Genomic DNA, 16,687 nt, shown 5'->3' with positions numbered 1-16,687 from the left:
CCTTGTCCCCCTAGCACCCTGGGAGCCCAGGGTTCCAGAAGTGAACTGCTAACAAAAGGCTCAGAGTTAGGGTTTCCCAGGCATGGCCTTCCCACCTGGACTGCGTTATCAGTGACCTAATGAGACCAGCTGCCCAGCCAGGAGGGCTCCAGACTGCAGAATCCCAGGGCCTCAGAGGAGGCCTGGGCTACAGGGGGGTCAGGGGCTGCAGGAAGCTCAAGCCAGCTGCAGTGACTCAGGGGAGGGGGCTTGGAGAAACTGAAATGGCACCACTCACGTCTCATCTCACCACATGGAATGTGGAGTGGGGCACATGGTAGAGGGGAGAGACTGGAATAGGACTGTCCTGGAGGAAACTGGGAGGGAGGAGCAGCTGGGGGAGAGGTCTGGATTATAGCTGGGCTACACGGAAGGCCTGCCAGGGCTTCATGCTTTTTTTAATTTCGAGGAATAACTGACTGGAACGTGCACAATCTTAAATGTGCAGCTCACTGACTTTACTAGTGTGCATGTGAGTGTGTGACACACTACCTTGGTCAAAGAATGCTCTTGATCTCCTACAGTAGCTGCTATTTGCCCCTCCCTCTGCAGGTAAGTCTTTCTGTTTCCCCTTTCATATAAATTCAACGTATCTGCTTATCCTCTGTGAGATTTGTCTCCCTCCTCATGTATAGCTGCTGTTGTCGTCTCGTGGTGTGTAATATTCTATTTTATGACTGTAGAACAGCTTGTATCTTGTAGGCAGACACCTGGGTTGTTTCCAGCGTTTGGGGATTGCTGGGCTGAGCTCCTGTGAACCTTCATGAGTGGATCTTGTAGGGGCAGAAGGCCTTCTTTCTGTGAAACAATTCCTGAGGTCACAGTGTACATATTATATTTCATAGTGGTTTACAAATGTTAAGGAGATCCCTGGTTTTAGTAGTAGGGCCTCAGGGTCTGCAAGGGGGTGGCCAGGACAAAGTGAATGTCTTTTTCTTTTTTCTTTCTCTTTTTTATTTTTTGAGACAAGGTCTTGCTAAGCAGCCAGCCTGGCCTCTAACTTTCATCTTCTTGCGTCAGTCTCCCAAGTGCTGGGATTATAGGCATACACCACCACACCTGCCCAAAGACTGGGATACCTAGAGCTGGGCATAGTGGCAACTATAGAGGCAACTGAGGCAGAGAGATCACCAGTTCCAGGCCAACCTGGGCATCGCAAAGACCCTCTCTCAAAAAACAAACAAACAAACAAAAGAAAAAAGTGACACTTCTGTCCACTGAGGCTCCATATATCAGAATCTGCTGAGTGATGCAACTCAAACTGCTTGGAAAAGGTTTAGAACTTCTGCCGGCACTAATCCACTTCTTCCAAGGCCTGAGTGAGGTGCCCAAAGGTGCTGATGGGCTGGACCCAGGGGAGGGCTTGAGATTCCCCAGTGCTAACAAGCTCCAGGGAGATTTTTGGTGCTGCAGTCATAGGTCAGGTTGTCACATGGTGGCCTTGACTTTGAGTCCTGAGACTCTAAAACCCCACTCACCTTGGCCTCCTTCAGCTTGCCCTGGGGCTCTAGGACCCTCCAGTGAAGGAGGGGATGGACTAGGGGCTGGGAAGTGGGTAGTGACTCCCCCCAGCGGGAGCTACCTGGGTTTACTCCAGAAACAGGTAAGCTGATAAGTGGTCCAGGGAAGAACAAGTGCCAGAAACCCCCTTCCCCCCACCTCCACCACACTTGAGGACAGCAGAGGGGCGATGTGCTCAGATGCACTGGCCCTGCCTTCTTAGCTAAGTGAGCGAGTTCCTGAGGGGGCCTGTGACAAGTGTCTCCCTGGTGAAGGCAAAAGCCACGTGTTAAGTCAAATCCATCAGCCTGATTCCAGATGAGCCGGCCCCCTGCCCTCTTTGGCTGTCCTCGCCACTTCTGTCATTTGTCCCTGAGAAGCCTGTGCACCCAGGTTGGCCATCAGAGGAGCCCAAGTCTGGGTTCCTCTCAGGGCTACACAGCTAAGCAGGCATCAGGAAGGGGCAGGTGGCTCCCACAGGCATCCATGCTCCTGTGCTCTGCCTGCCTGGAGAATGGCCACAGACGTCTGCCTCTGTGCCTCAGGCCGTATCCCTGTGTGTACCTCTGCACGTGGCTTGTCCCCCTAAACCTTTGTGTCCTGCAGACTCCCCACCCTGCCAGTAGCCACCACCAGCATACAGGTTCTGCAACACAGACTCTCCTGACAGCCTACACTGGGGTGCCAGGGACTCTAGACAGGGAACCTCTGGAGGCCTGTGGGAAGAGAGGGGTTGTCAGTCTAGGAGTCTGACTTAGAGCCAGGTCCAGCCCTGGCTGGCTGCCACCAATCCTGGGGCCATCTGGTGTCCATCTGGCTGAATCAAAAGATTGAAGGACGTGACTGGGGGCAGGGAGGGAGCATCAGGCCCTTCCCACAGACGGCAGCTCTCCTTGCAGGACTGTGAGGTGCCCCTCCTGCCCCCTCAGAATTCTGGCTTCACTGCTGCCCTGGCACCTGGGCCAGCTGTCCCTTGCTGGATGTAGAAGAGTGACGCCAAGGGTTGCTTATCCTGCCTACCCCATTCCCCAGCACAGAGGTGGCCTTTTGGGACTCTGCGTGGGCCTCAGTGCTTGGAATTGGCACATTTGACTGTGGTGTAGAATGGGAACTGGCCTGGCGTGGTGGGGCCCTTGGTGTGGAGGAAGCAGCTGATGTGCCAGCATCCCTTCCTGGCCTCTCTCAGGTCCCACTTGGTACTGAGATACCCTGTGCAAACTCTGTCTCCTCTAAGAGGCCCCAGGATGCTCTTCCTGCCTGTTTTCTGCAGCCATAGAGCTCACTGCCCACCCTCCTCGATCCAGTCGTCAGTTCCTGCCTGGTCTCCTTTGTGGCTCAGAGCCTGTTATCTGGCCCGGCTTGGTCTGTATCTTCACCTAGGTGTGGAAGCCAGAAACCTGGGGCCAGCCATGCCCAGTTCTCCTCCCCCACCAACCCCTCCCAACCACTGAGCTCACCCACTTCTTCTCTGTCACTCCCACCCTGGAGCCTAAGTGCTGGCACTCTGTTTACAGGGTAGGACTTAAGTCATAGAGGTGGGATGGAAGGACGGACTGGATGGTATGGTTGGCAGACATATATCTCAGCAATAGCTTCTGCACCCAGTGGGGCGCCCCACTGCCAGGACAAGAGGTGACACTTCCCTTCCCCTTCCCAGTCCTTGCTGTTCCTGGGGCTGCTGGCTGTGATGGGCCTGGGCCTGAACCTCGCCTTCCTCATGGCTTACCTGGTGTGTGTGTGCTGCTGCCGGCGGAACCATGAGGTACAGACCAAGCAGCGCAGCTCCTGCTACGTCACCTGGACGGCAGTGGTGGCCGGGCTCATCTGCTGGTGAGTGTCTTGGTGTGGTGCAGGGGTGCAGGTCAGTCTGCCAGGAGGCAAGGTGGCAGCTGCTGCAGCAGACCCAGTGGAGGGAAAGCCAGCCTGCTTGGGCCCGAGCATCTGTGTTTTACTTATGGTTAGTTCACCTGTGGCCATGACACCCACCTTCTCCCTTGACAAGCCCAAGTGACTCATCAGCGGTGTGGCCTCGTTCTCCAGACCCAGCTCCTGCCTTCTGGATGAGCATTTTGTCCCCAGTATAAGTGTTGTGCCTATTCTTGTCAACCATCTTTAGCATGGTAAAGGGGAAGGGTCTCCCTAGTGGCCCCAACCCAGGTCTGTGCCTGGAAGCCACACAGGTCCTTCTCCGTGTTGACCAGGTGGCATTCGTGGACATCTCTGTCCTGTCCCCACCCAGTGCACCTGACTCTGAGAGCAAAAGAAAGTCATAACTCCAGCTCAAGTCACTTCCATCTTCTCAAGATCAGTAGCTTTTAGGACCACCTGTTGGCTCTTCTCTTTGCACTGGGTGAGGAAGTGAGGCTCTCTAGCCTGTGGAAGAGGCCGTGCTGCCCGGCCCACTCCACCCCGACCAGTGTCCACACGCACCCAGTGGTGTTGGCATGCCAGGGACAAGGCAGAGCCACCAAGTCCTTTATTCTCGGATTTCTTTTCCATCAGGCTACACACTTCCTTGTGGCCCAGGCAGGACCCGTGACACCAGGAAACACTAAGAGACCTTCATAAACAGCCAGGACTATTGCTGGTCCTGGAAGGCCACGTGCAAGTTCACAGTCACTTCTGGGCCATCTCTGATAAATCCATAGACCGGGAAAGGGGCAAAAAACTGGAATGACCCCTTCTCAAAAACAAGGAAAGAGAATTCAAAGAGAGAAAAGCACCACCTTCACGTTGCACCCCAGAGAACACTAGGTCCAGACTTACACAACTAGAGGAGAAAATTTTATGTACAAAGAGTAAACAAAGGTATTTTTCAAGTACATAAATTGTTTTAGGGCGAGGATGTAGCTCAGTGGTAAAGTGTGTTCACCTACCAAGTGTGAGGCCCTGAATTCGAACTCCAGCACTGAAAAAAACAAACAAACAAAATACCTGTTTCGCTTTCTTTTAAGTAAAGTTACCGACTGGAGGATGGTGAAAATACCATGTATTTAATGTGTAAACGCATCAGCTGAGCACTTAAGAGCTCCCAAGTACCCTGAAGAAAGAAAAAGGTCATGATGGCAGTGGTGTGTGTGTCACAGAGAGAGACAGAGACACAGGGACATCAACCGTGTAAGAAACTTGCTTTAAAATGCACAGTTCTGCTGAGCATGGTTGCAAACACCTGTAATCCCAGCACTGGGGAGGCTGAAGGAGGAGGATCTCACATTCTAGGCCAGCCTGAACTGCATGGTGAGAATCTGTCTGAAAAGACCAAACTGAAAAATAGATAAAAATCCAATGCATAATTCTCAGACCACACAGATTCTGTGGGCCCAGGGTAGGTGCTGCTGGAATGCTTATTCCAGATTTTTTTGTTTGGTTGTTTGTTTGTTTGAGACAGAGTCTTGAACTTGTAATCCTCCTGCCTCTGCCTCCCAAGAGCTGGGATTACTGGTATGCACCACCACACCTAACATATTCCAGATGATTCTGTTTCTATAGCCCATGGGTCACTTCATGAAAAACACTGGATTAGGGTTGAGGGTACCCTGGAAGAGGTTTCTCTTACAGCCATCTCAGGAATTCCTATCTAGGCCCTGTCCAGAGTTGGCTTTTTGTTTTTTGCTTTTGACGGGATTGAGGTTTGAACTCAGGGCTTTGTACTTACAAAGCAGGAGCTCTACCTACCATTTGAGCCACACCTCCAGCCCACTTTGCTCTGATTATTTTGGAAACGGGGTCTCACAAACTATTTGACCAGACTGGCCTGGAAACACAATCCTTCCAATCTCAACCTCCCCAAGTAGCTAGGATTACAGGCTTGAGCCACGGGAGAGGAGCCTGGCTCCCTGTCCTGTTTAAAGAAAACAAGAACTGAGGGTATGTGTAGGCAGGTATACATTTATCTTTTCCCCATCCCCAGATTAGTGTTTTGGACAGTCTTCCTGTGATCCCAAGAGGTGTGGATCAGATAGAACGTGGTCGATGACAGAGTCAAGATTTGAAATGATTTGTTCAGACTGGAATGTTGAACTGAAACCAGCCAGATGAAATTTCACAGAGATAGATTTCAAGTTCTGCTTTTGTTAAAACTAAACAAAAATCAATACAGCAGTATAGGAAGGAGGGGAAACAGGGCTTAACCGCAATCCCTGTAAAGAAATCCAGGGCTGTTTGTAGACCACAAGGTCAGTGGGAGCAGGACGGGGCACAAGGTCAGGTATTGGTGGGGAAAGGGACCACATGCACACGCACACACACGTACACTTGGAGCTGGGCAACAGCCTGGGCTTGAGGGCTCTTCTCAGAGCCCAAGTTTAAGGGCTGGAGATGCAAGTGGTAGAGCACCTGCCAAGCATCCACAAGGCCAGCACTGGAAGAAGAGAAAAAAAATAAAGCCCAAGTTTAATAGTGACATTGGTCATGTAGACAGTTGTGCCTAGAGGACAGTGATGATACAGATCTGCTGGACATAAGGTCTGCTGCAGACCTTAGCCCCAAGAAGGACACATGTCTGACTTGCATAGCAGGAAGTAAGAGGATATCATGGGAGCCATGCTGAGATGTGTGACTCTGTGTCATGCAGAATTGGAGGTTTATTCCTGGCTGACCCAGAGGACAAACCAGGACCCAGTGGGTGTGTGGACTAAGGAGGCAGACTTCAGCTCTGTGTAAGCAGGAATTATCTACAAACTAGAACTTCACAGGGGAGCCCAGGCTGCCTCATGGCTATGTGGGGAGGACAGGGGAGATTGCAGTAAATGGCAGGAGAGTCCCTACTTCCTAAAGGTGTCAGGAGAGACCGGGGTTGGCACTGAGCATGTGGTCTCACCTGACCTCAGCAGCCCCCAGAACCCACTGGTGACTGGTGCAGTCCCTGGGTAGCTAGTGAAAGTGTGGGTGCCAAACCCACCACAGCAGAAACCCCAGGGCTGGCCACAGCCTTTCAGAGTCACAGCTAGGACGGCTTTTCCAATTGGCCATATAAAATGTGCTGGAGAGCCAGTTTGCTAGGATGAGCTGGCTTCTGTTGTGTGACTTTGGGTGGCCCTTAACTGCTGTTCCCAGACATCATCCCCCACCCCAAGCCCCATAAAAGACTCCATCAGCTGAAGTCAAAAGCCCGTACTCTGTAGGTGTTTGTAGCAGCTTTTATTCAGGATTGCCAAAACTTGGAAGCAGCCAAGATGCCCTTCTGTAGCTGAGTAGATAAATAACATACGACATGTCTGGACAATGGGATGTCCAGGGCTAAAAGAAAATGAGCTGTCCAGTCATGGAAGACGTGGAGGAAACAGCCAAACTATGGAGACAGTACTGAGACCAGGGGTTGAAGAGGGGCAGGATGAATAGGCAGAGCATAGGGCATAAGGACAATGAAGCCACTCCATATAGTACTGCAGTGCTTTGCAACACCAAGATGGACTTGGTGTAGACTTCAGGTGGTCATAACACGTGTACCTCTGCTTCTCAGGTGGAAGGAATGCTCCGATCGGTGGTACAGGACGTCGGTATGCACACATAGGGGAAGGGGTGTATGGGAACTCTTGTATCTGCTGCTTAACTTTGCTGTGAACCTAAAACTACTCTAACAGGTTTTTGTTTATGTTTGTTTCTTGGTGGGACTGGGGTTTGAACTCAGGGCTTCATGGTTACAAAGCAGGCAGTATACCACTTGACCCACACCTCCAGTCCATTTTGCTCTGGTAATTTTGGAGATGGGGGTCTCTGAAACTATTTGCCCCTTGATCCTCCCAATCTCAGCTTCCAAAGTAGCTAGGATTGCAGATGTGAGACACCTACACCTGGCCAAACAGTGGGTTTAACGCAAACATTCTCCTCTGAACATTACCTCTAACTGTTGTTTGGGGTCTTGCTTGTAGTGCTGCGGTGGGCGTTGGTTTCTATGGAAACAGGGAGACCAATGATGGGGTGCACCAGCTGATCTACTCCTTGGACAATGCAAACCACACCTTCTCTGGGATCGACGAGCTGGTAAGGCTAGTGGGCAGTTGGCTGGGCATGGATACAACCCATGAGGTCAGTGTGGCCAGAACAAGGGTGCCAGTCCAGTCCTAGAAGTCAGCTGAGTGGCTGATTCAGGCTGGACTCCCTTCTGGGCTGCAGTTGCTGTGGGTGGTTTCTGCTTCCCAGGCCAGGACAGGATTGGGGGCCACTGTGGGATCAAATCCTGTTTGTTTTCAGGGGAACTGAACACTCCTATTTGTCTAAGGAGACCTTGAATGTAGGAAGTCTGCCCTGCCATGTTTTTCGTTGTTATTTTGGTGGGAGACTGGTGTTTGAACTCAGGGCTTCACACTTGCAAAGCAGGCACTCTACTGCTTCAGTCACACCTTCAGTATATTTTGCTCTGGTTATTGTTTTAAACAAAAATGTTCTTTATTTGTACAAAGCATTAAAATCTTCTCAGCAGTTTTCAGTTATTTGTCAACAAACTTTTCATTGTATTCACTTAACAAGTTAACCGCATCCAGCTATATTAGACCACCTGTCAACCCCAAATGCTCAGGTGAGACAAGAAAGTGCTTGGAGTACTAAAGGGAAGAGAAAAAGGCTAAGATAGGCCAACACAGATGCTTTAGAATCAATTAAAGGGATGGTTAGAGATCAGATTCCTGTGCACCACCAGATTTCCCTTAAGGTTTAGAGGAATTTTGCAAAATCATTCTCTTTCTTTCTTTCTTTCTTTTTTTTTTTTTCCAAAGTAATTTTCAAAGACATGACACGAAGGAACCAGAGGAACCTATGCTTTGGAATATTAGGCAGGTAATCAAAGTTCCTAGATTGGCAAATGCACTGAGTAAGAGGGACAGAAGGTGGGAATGGGAAGCAGAGGAGAGGCAGAAAAGAAATAGAAGCACAGAGGGGAACAGTTTAGCCTAGAGGAAATAAAGTCTGGAATTCATCATGAGTAAGAGTATAAAAAGCCACAGCCACGAGTCTAGGAGATGATCTATAAGAAGAGAATGCCTGGGATTTTACACCTTCCACGAAGTGACAGTAAACTCTAAAGCTGTACAGTGGCAGGCGGTGAGGTACATCTAAGACTAAGTCATCTGTTTTGTAAGACAGTGGCACTCTTGCTTGACCCATTTCAATCTACACTGCTTATTCAACAGCATCTGTGAGTGCTGGCGGAGTGGCTCAAGTGGTAGAGTGCCTGCCTAGCAAGCATGAGGCCCTGAGTTCAAGCCCTACTACTGCAAAAAAAAAAAAAAAGAACATCTGTGTCCAGAACACAGCTACCCCAGCTAGTAAATATCTACAGGCAATAAAGGAGCACTACAAGCCAAGTGAGCCTAAGAAAAACAAAACATATGCAACCGTCAAGTGAAGAGGTGACAGAATAGACTTCATTCTTTTCCCACAGCTTTTCAGTAGTTTCCTAATTGGTGTGATTATTTTGGAGATGGGATCTTTCAAACTATTTGCCCTAGCTAGCCTCAAACCTTGATCCTCCCAGTCTCAGCCTCCCAAGTAGGATTACAGATGTGAGTCACTGGCACTTGGCTACCACTGTGTTTTTGATGTTCACTTTAAGTGCTACAGACAGAATCCTGTGGGGTACAGGAGATGTTGCAGGAAAAGGGAAGAAGAGAACCTGCCTAGCAAGCTCAAGATCAAACCCCAGATCCATAAAAAAAAGAAAAGCAGAGCGAGAAGGGCCCTTGGGGTGGGGAGATTCCGCCCAAAGCCTAGGGGCTCTGGCTTCTGATGGGACTCCAGCTGGAGGCTTACAGTGGAGGATTGTGTGGGGCTGGTCAAAGGAGAAGCCAGACTTTTAGGAGAAGGAAAGAGCTACTCTGCTGAGTGACAGACCCCAAGGTCAAGGAATCAGGTTTTCTCCTTCTTTCCTTTCCATCTCTTACCCCACCTGCCTGTCCACTGGTTTTCTGGGCTGTCCCATGGCAGCCCTGGGTGCTTCCATAAGACTAGGTTCTAGTGGAAAAGGCCAAGGACAGCTTTCAGAAAAACCAGTCCCTGGGCATCTGCCCCATCCCTGAGCCAGGCCCGTAGCAGAAGGGTGACAGCCCCAGCAAAAGGTCCATTCGTGTCAAGCAACCTCCAACACAAAACCTATTGCTGACTGCCCTGGCATCCAACAGGAAAACTCAGGACTCAACCTTGTTTGCCCCCTCCCACTCTCTCCCTTAAGCTCCTCTAAAACGCTTAATCTCTGTAGGCCCTTCATGGGGACTCACTTAAAGAGACAGCTATTCTGTTCACGGTGCCCATGGCACGGAGAGGTGGCCTCTGGCCTCCAGAGAGGGTCCTTTCAGGGGCTGAGGGAGAGAAGCCGGACCAGAGCTGCTTTGTCCTGCAGAGCTCTTCCAACCACCCCTTGTGCCTACTGGGACCAGTCCCTGGGAGACAGTCGATGCCCCAGGTGACTAGAGTGGGCAGTTAGGGTGGAGTAGCCTCATGACTACTTCAGGTCAGAGAGAACTCACCCTCTGGCTCCCCACCCTCACCTACCTCAGGCCTAGTGGAGAGGGGCACTAGGGTCACTGCCCTCTGACCTCCGCCTGCCTCTCCTTGGCCCTGTGCTGCCTCCCCCTCTTTACTCATCAGCATCAGAATGGTTAGAAGAGAATTCTTTGCCCAGCAACACCCCAGGACCATGACCTTCACTGGCTGAGCCACCAGTGGGAAAACTTGAGTTCTGTAAGTCCTTATCTCCCGGGAGGAGGAAGAGGAGGAGAACAAGGCCAAGGCCCTCAGCACTCCAGGGTCAGATTCTAGTGCTTGGCTGCAATTCCTACTCTCTACTACCCCTGCCCCCACACTCCTAAAGGGAAGGGTTGTCACCCTGAAGATTGACCCCTCACTCTCCCTACTAATACCAGAAAGTAGGGACAGTTGTCCTGGGCTTCTCGATGGTCCAGCCAGCTAGGAGTGGCTTCTGTCCCCTTCCTGGCATCTATGAGGCTGATTTGGGTCTAGGATGGTGGGGAGTACTCAGTACTCCCAGTCCTTGGGGCTCTAGGGGAGGCAATAAATCTTAGCTCCAAGGGGAGAGTCCAAATATCAGGTGAGTTAATGTCAGTGAAAGTGCCCTCCCTGTAAACTACAAAGTGCACTACAACTGGTGACTCAGGTAATGAGTGCCATTATAATAATTACTGTAATCACCTCGAAGGGGAGGAGACTGGGGGTGGGGGAGACTGTGGGTGGCAGAGTTGAGGTAAGGAACTCATTGGGGCAGGGCGGGGGTGGGGGGGGGGTCAGATGACTCAGCCTTAGGCATTTTATAGCCCAGATCAGCAGCCAAGTGGTGGACAAGAGATTTTCTGGGACTGCCCCCAATACAGAGCTAGTAGGTCCTCCTCTACAGTCCCCTTTGTGGATGAGAAGCCCCCACCTATGCCTTTCCACCCTGAGGGAAGCCTCTGTCTCTGTGGGCTGGGCCACAGGCAGCCCTGGCAGGATTCAGGGTCAACTGCATACTTAATTTAGGGGAATCAAAAAAGCGATCAGAAAATTGTAGAAAAGGGCAGAACAGGTTCTGCCTGGAAGCGAGGGGGGTGTGGGGGAGAAATGGCCCAAACAATGTATGCACATATGAATAAATGAATAAAGAAAAAAAAGGGATCCATTGGGGGTGCTGGGTGGGCAAAGGCCAATGGTTCCCTTCTATAGATCCAGCTATCTGGTGAAGAGGACCCGGATTTAAGCACCTTACCCAAGGGCCCAGGCCCATTTCCTCACCTCTCAGGATTTAGTGAACTTTAAATAAGGCCCTGGGCTCTGGCAGTCTCGTGAGCTCTGCTGACTTGTTTTCCACATTCCAGTGAGCCTACAGTAGGCTGTGGACAGGCACAGGCAATGGCTGAAACTAACACATATCACGAACCACAGCCCAGGTCTCTGGCCTTAGCCCTATGTTCCTGCCCACCCCCCTCAATCCACCCCTCACCTGGCCAGCCCCTTTCTCAAGTGGAGTCATGAGGTTGAGCTCTCTCCCTCCCTCCCTCCCTCCCAGAGGTTTTCAGCCATGAGCTTGCATCAAAATCACCTGGAGGGCTTATTGCACTCTGATGGTAGGGCCCCACCATTGAGTTTCTGATCCTGCATCTGTAATGAGCTCCTAGGTGATGCCCCTGGTCCAGGGACCACACTTGGAGAACCACCGTTATCGCTACCTTCTAGCTGGGGCCGGCCCTGCCTAGTGGATGAGCTGAACTGTCTTTCCCAGAGCCTCTGTTCCCTTGAGAGAGCCAGGCTCCACTCTGAGGCATCACACCTCTGTCTCCCTGGGGAGGGGCACATTGTGTCCTGATCCTGTGTGGAGCTGGGGACAGTGTGGGGATGGACAGCTGTAAGTAGGTCAATGTTCTAATTGTAATTTTTTTTTAAGTTTGTTTTGTTTCCTGTGGGAAGACACCAGGAGGAAAGACAGACTTGGTAGATGTTTATTGTCTTGTGTTTTTATTTGTTTTTGAGACAGGATCTCACTATATAGCCCAAGCTGGCTTTGAACTCAAGATCCTCCTGCCTCAGCCTCCTGAGTGCTGAGATTTCCAGGCTTGCACCACCACACCCAGCACATGTTTTATATTTTCAAGGAGAAATCTGAGAAACAGAGAAGTTAAAGGTTTAGAGCTGTAAAAGGAGAAAAAAGTGTTCTCTGGGGAAAAAAAAAATTACAGATAATTTTTCATAGTCCCTTATTCTAAAGTTTGTCTGATATAGGAATATAAAAATTACACATAGTACCATGTTTCTTCTGATTGTCATTAATAATACTGCCATTTGTCTCAGTGGTACAAACCTTTTGTACCTTTATCTTGTATTAACCAGGCACCAGGCACAGGGGTGCATGTCTGTAATCTCAGCTACTTGGGAGGCCGAGGCAGGAGGATTGAGAGTTTGAGGCCAGTGTGGGCAAAGTGAGTGAGATCCTATCTCAAAAACAAAATACAAACAAAAGGGCTTAGGTTGTAACTCAGTCGTAGAGTGCTTGCCTAGCATGCAGGAGATCCTGGGTTCGATCCCCAGTACTGCAAAAAATTAATTAACCAGGGAAGTTTATTAGGACGAGACTTAGTTGTTGAATGAACTGTGACATGGTTTGGGAGTTTTCTTCCCTATGTGAAGCAACCAGCTGTGGAGCCTGTAAGGCATGGAGTGTCCCTGTCTTGGTATCTCTTAGTCCTTGTCATATCCTGATAACCAGGAAGTCTCTGTGTAGGACAGATGTGAAAAGCCACAAGGTTTATGTGAAGTCCCAGTGGTGCCCGAGCCCAGAGCTGCCCTTCGTGCTGCGCTCTCCCTGTGGGAAGGCCCTGCCCCTGCCACTCCTTTTTATCTTGCTGACCTCTGGAGCCAAGGCTACTGAGGAGGATTAGCACACACTGCCCCCCTTCCAGCCCATTGTGTTTCTGGATTTAGCGTGGCAATTTCAAAACAACAATGCTCTTCTTTCCCATGCCACCCCCTGCCATCCTCCAGCCTGCACATAGGCTCAGCAGACAGTTCAGGCTCCCAGGCTGCATCCCTGAGCCTGGTGGTTTGATAACCCCTTTGCATATAAACTGCACCTGCACCCTTTGTTGGGACACCAGCAAGAATAGTCACTGCCATTGTCCTTCTGTTTTTCCCTTTGCATAGACAGACGCTCTTTTGGGGTCCCCTCAGCCCCCAAGGGACAGGAGCCTGTCCACACATCCTGTAAGTCAGAGGTCCAGTGAGGTCATGATCCCCAAGAGAAGGCACCTGTCCCCCCCTCCTGTCTCCTGTCCCTGTCCAGGCTCTTCAGAGACGGCATTGGGTCTCTCTGGGTTTTCAAAGTCCTATTGTTCTGCCCGTCCCAGTTCAGGACACTGTGAGCTCTGCAACAGAACCCTTCTCTTCTAGGGTATTTACGAGCCCTACTGTGGGAATGAAGGGCAGGGAGGCGGCACAGGAGCTCGTCAGTGTAAAATGTTTTATTTCTCTAAAAGAGAATTCATAATCCAAAGTGTGGCAAGCTCTAAGAGAGTCACCAAGGAAGAAAAATGGATTATTTTGTTTCTCCATTATCTAGTCTCTTATCTGAAATGCTTCGTAATGCCAGAAGTATTTAATATTTGGGTTTGGAGGGGAAGGATTTTAGAATAGCCATATAGACTTTACCGTTAGAGCTTTGGGGTGGTTTGGATTTGGGGTTTAGAGATTAGGGTGCTCAACCTGCAGTAAGGTCTTAGTTAAGGCCAGATCATGGTCTGCCACCTGGTTTCAGGAGCATATGGGCTAGGTGAGTGTCAGTCAGTCAGCTCTCTGTCATTATAAAAAATATCCAAGATAATCAGCTTAAAAGTTGAAAAGGTTTGTCTGGGCTCAGTGTGGGAGGTTTCAATCCAAAATTGGTTGGTCCCAATGCTTTTGAGCAGCACAAAGCTGTTTACCTCATTGTGGCCAAAAGTAAAGAAAGAAAGAGGAAGGGCCGGGGTCCTAACATCTCCTACAAGGGTGCAACCCCAACAATCTGAAGAGCCCCCACTAGACCCTACCCCTTAAAATTCCTGCCACCTCCCAATATCACCAAGCTGAGGACCAAGCCTTTAACACATGAGCTTTTAGATCCATACGGCAAGGGGTTTAGGGCTGGAGGCCTGGTTCAAGTAGTAGAGTGCCTGCCTAACAAGCACAAAGCCCTGAGTTCAAACTCCAGTACCACCAAAAACATAAACAAGAAAAAAAATGGTAGTTAGGTAGCAGTGGCTGGCACCTGAAATCCTAACTACTTGTGATTGAGATGTGGGGGATTGTGGTTCCTGGCCAGCCTGGGCAAATAGTTTGCGAGACCCCATCTCCAAAATAACCAGAGCAAAGTGAACTGGTAGCATAGCTTAAGAGTTAGAGCACCTGGTTTACAAGTGTGAAGCCCTGAGTCAAAACCCAGTCCCACCAGAAAAAATATATGTGCATGTATGTGTGTGTGTGTGTGTGTGTGTGTATTTACACACACACATGTTTATAGTAGAGGTTGCAGGGCCTCTGTCTTGGGTCCCTCTGCAGGTAGCAGCCTCATGTGGTCTCCAGGGCAGGGCCAGCATGGTGTGTCCCTTCATGTCCATGTAGCCAGCTGTCGTTGCTTAGGAGAACCTCGAGAAGCCTAGTGTCCTCCTACCTCAGAGCCAGACTCAGCCTTTGCCCCGTTCTAGGTGTCTGGAAACACCCAGAAGATGAAAGTGGACCTAGAACAACACCTGGCCCGGCTCAGTGAGATCTTCGCCACCCGGGGTGAATACACCCAGACCCTGAAGTTGATGCAGCAGATGTCAGGCAATATCATCGTCCAGCTCTCAGGACTGCCTGTGTGGAGGGAGGTCACCATGCAGCTGACGGAGCTGTCTGAGCAGACTGGCTATGTGGAGCATTACAGGTGACGGGCCAGGAAGGCAATGGCGGGAGGGGCACCACCCCATCCTTACTCCCTCGCTTAGGTAAGCAAACTCATCCCTACATTCTGTAGCCTCCAGGGGTCCATTTATGTCTCGCTTGGCCTCCTCATCCCCCACCCCCATCCCGGTTGATGGCTCTGGAGACCCCAGACTGGCTTGCCCACCCTCTGGGTGCAGGATCTAGGGCAGGTCACTCTGGTGGAAGCCAAGACATAAAGCAGCTGTCTCCGTCTTAGGGTGATCCCTGGCCAAATGGCAGTGTGTACTTGTAAAGTACGTGTCACATGTAAGATTCATGTCATTGTGCTCCCAGGGCTGTGTGCGCAGCACCGAGGAAGCATGAAGTTTGGTCACATATGTTACATGTGGAGGACAAGTATTAGTGATCTGAATCCCGTTATTTCTCCCTACCAACACACTGGCATGCACACACGCACGCGCAATGCCTTGGCCCCTCTTCAAGCTATTGATGGGTCACAGTCTTTATTTCAGCATTACACAGTACACCTTGGTTTTTTGGACTTTTTTCCCATTGTATCATAAAGCCCTGGGAGGTCACTGCTGGGCTGAGTCCAGAGGAGAGGCTCCAGAGAGATAGAGATGCCTCCACAGTATTCCCCTTCCCAAGAGGGGAGCTGATGAAGTCCCAGCCCTGGGTGGTGCTCCTGCCTCTGGCCTCCCACCCTCGGCCTGTCCAGCCCTGCATTTCCATGATGTCAAGGGCATTCAGGATTGAAAGTAACCTTGGTCAACTCTCCACCAGATGGATGTTTGTAAGTGAAATGCCTTCTGCCCCAGGGACAGAAAGAAACTACCAGCTCTGAGGACTGTCTACAACTTTCTGTATCCCAAAAAAATGGTATTTGAGGAGCCCTGTGACACATGGACCATTCATTATCCAAGAGCCTTCAAAATCTTTCCATCAGGGAGGGTGGAGTATCCAATGTGGGTGTCCAAGTTGACCAGACCCTTCTCTCTGAGTGTACCTAGCTGAGGGACAGCATTTTGATAATGACCGTGAGGAAATAAGTCAAGATTTGCCTATCAAGAGGGACTTATTGTTGATTTTTTTAAAAAATAGAAGGAAGGCTGGTGACCAAGGAAGAACAAGTATTTCAGTGGATTTATTGAAGGGACTCCTCTAACTTCCCCCAACTCCACACCCCTTATTCAGCTTGAGGAGGAAAGATCTAGCTCACAGCAGTCCCCTGTGGCTCCTGAAAAACGATGGGTTCTGTTGCAGCCGCCATCTCTGCCACCTGAGCTGTTGTAGCTCCCAGGCTCCTTCAGAGAGCCTCCCCAGCCTGGCTTTTCTGTGGTTCTTAAGCATAGCCAGCCATCAACATTTTACACAAGGCCCAGTGACTTGGGTAGATAGCAAGCCAGAGGCTCACAGTCTGGGGATGAGGCGTGGACCTGGAGTTTGCAGGGGCCGGATGTGGTGGGGCTGTGGGAGTTGGGCGGTCAGAGAGGCTCTGTAGGCCTGAGCCAAGTCCTTGATGAGAAATCCCTCCCCTAGTCCTCCCCGGGCTCCTCTGCCTCAGGAGCTGTTTCTAAGAACAGCTTACGCACGTACTAGGCGTGGATGCAGAAGACACATGGGATCACAGCTGTGGAGGGTGGGCTCCCCGCCCGACTGCCCCCAGCTGAATTTCCTGCAGATAGAAGAGTTGGGAGGGAGTGCCACATGGTTAGGTGATGAACCTATGTCTTGAGAGGTGCCCATGGCTGGCTGTGTCCCTTGCAGGTATGAG

General features: G+C 50.5%; 1 protein-coding gene across 2 annotated transcripts in view; it reads left to right on the top strand.

The window, feature by feature from the left end:
- Ttyh2 (tweety family member 2) overlaps positions 1 to 16,687 on the top strand; it is a 39,855-nt gene that overhangs the window by 4,407 nt on the left and 18,761 nt on the right. Inside the window, exons 2-4 of one of the 2 annotated variants that reach the window (XM_020180391.2) lie at positions 3,197 to 3,369; positions 7,410 to 7,521; positions 14,694 to 14,914. In XM_020180391.2, coding sequence (XP_020035980.1) covers positions 3,197 to 3,369; positions 7,410 to 7,521; positions 14,694 to 14,914 — 506 coding nt within the window. The remainder of the gene's footprint in view (positions 1 to 3,196; positions 3,370 to 7,409; positions 7,522 to 14,693; positions 14,915 to 16,687) is intronic. The other variant, XM_074045221.1, reaches the window with a different exon arrangement.

The sequence above is a fragment of the Castor canadensis genome, chromosome 11 (assembly GCF_047511655.1).
Source record: "Castor canadensis chromosome 11, mCasCan1.hap1v2, whole genome shotgun sequence".
NCBI lineage: Eukaryota > Metazoa > Chordata > Mammalia > Rodentia > Castoridae > Castor > Castor canadensis.
The sequence above is the reverse complement of the archived record's forward strand: the minus strand, read 5'-3'. Positions and strand labels throughout refer to the sequence as shown.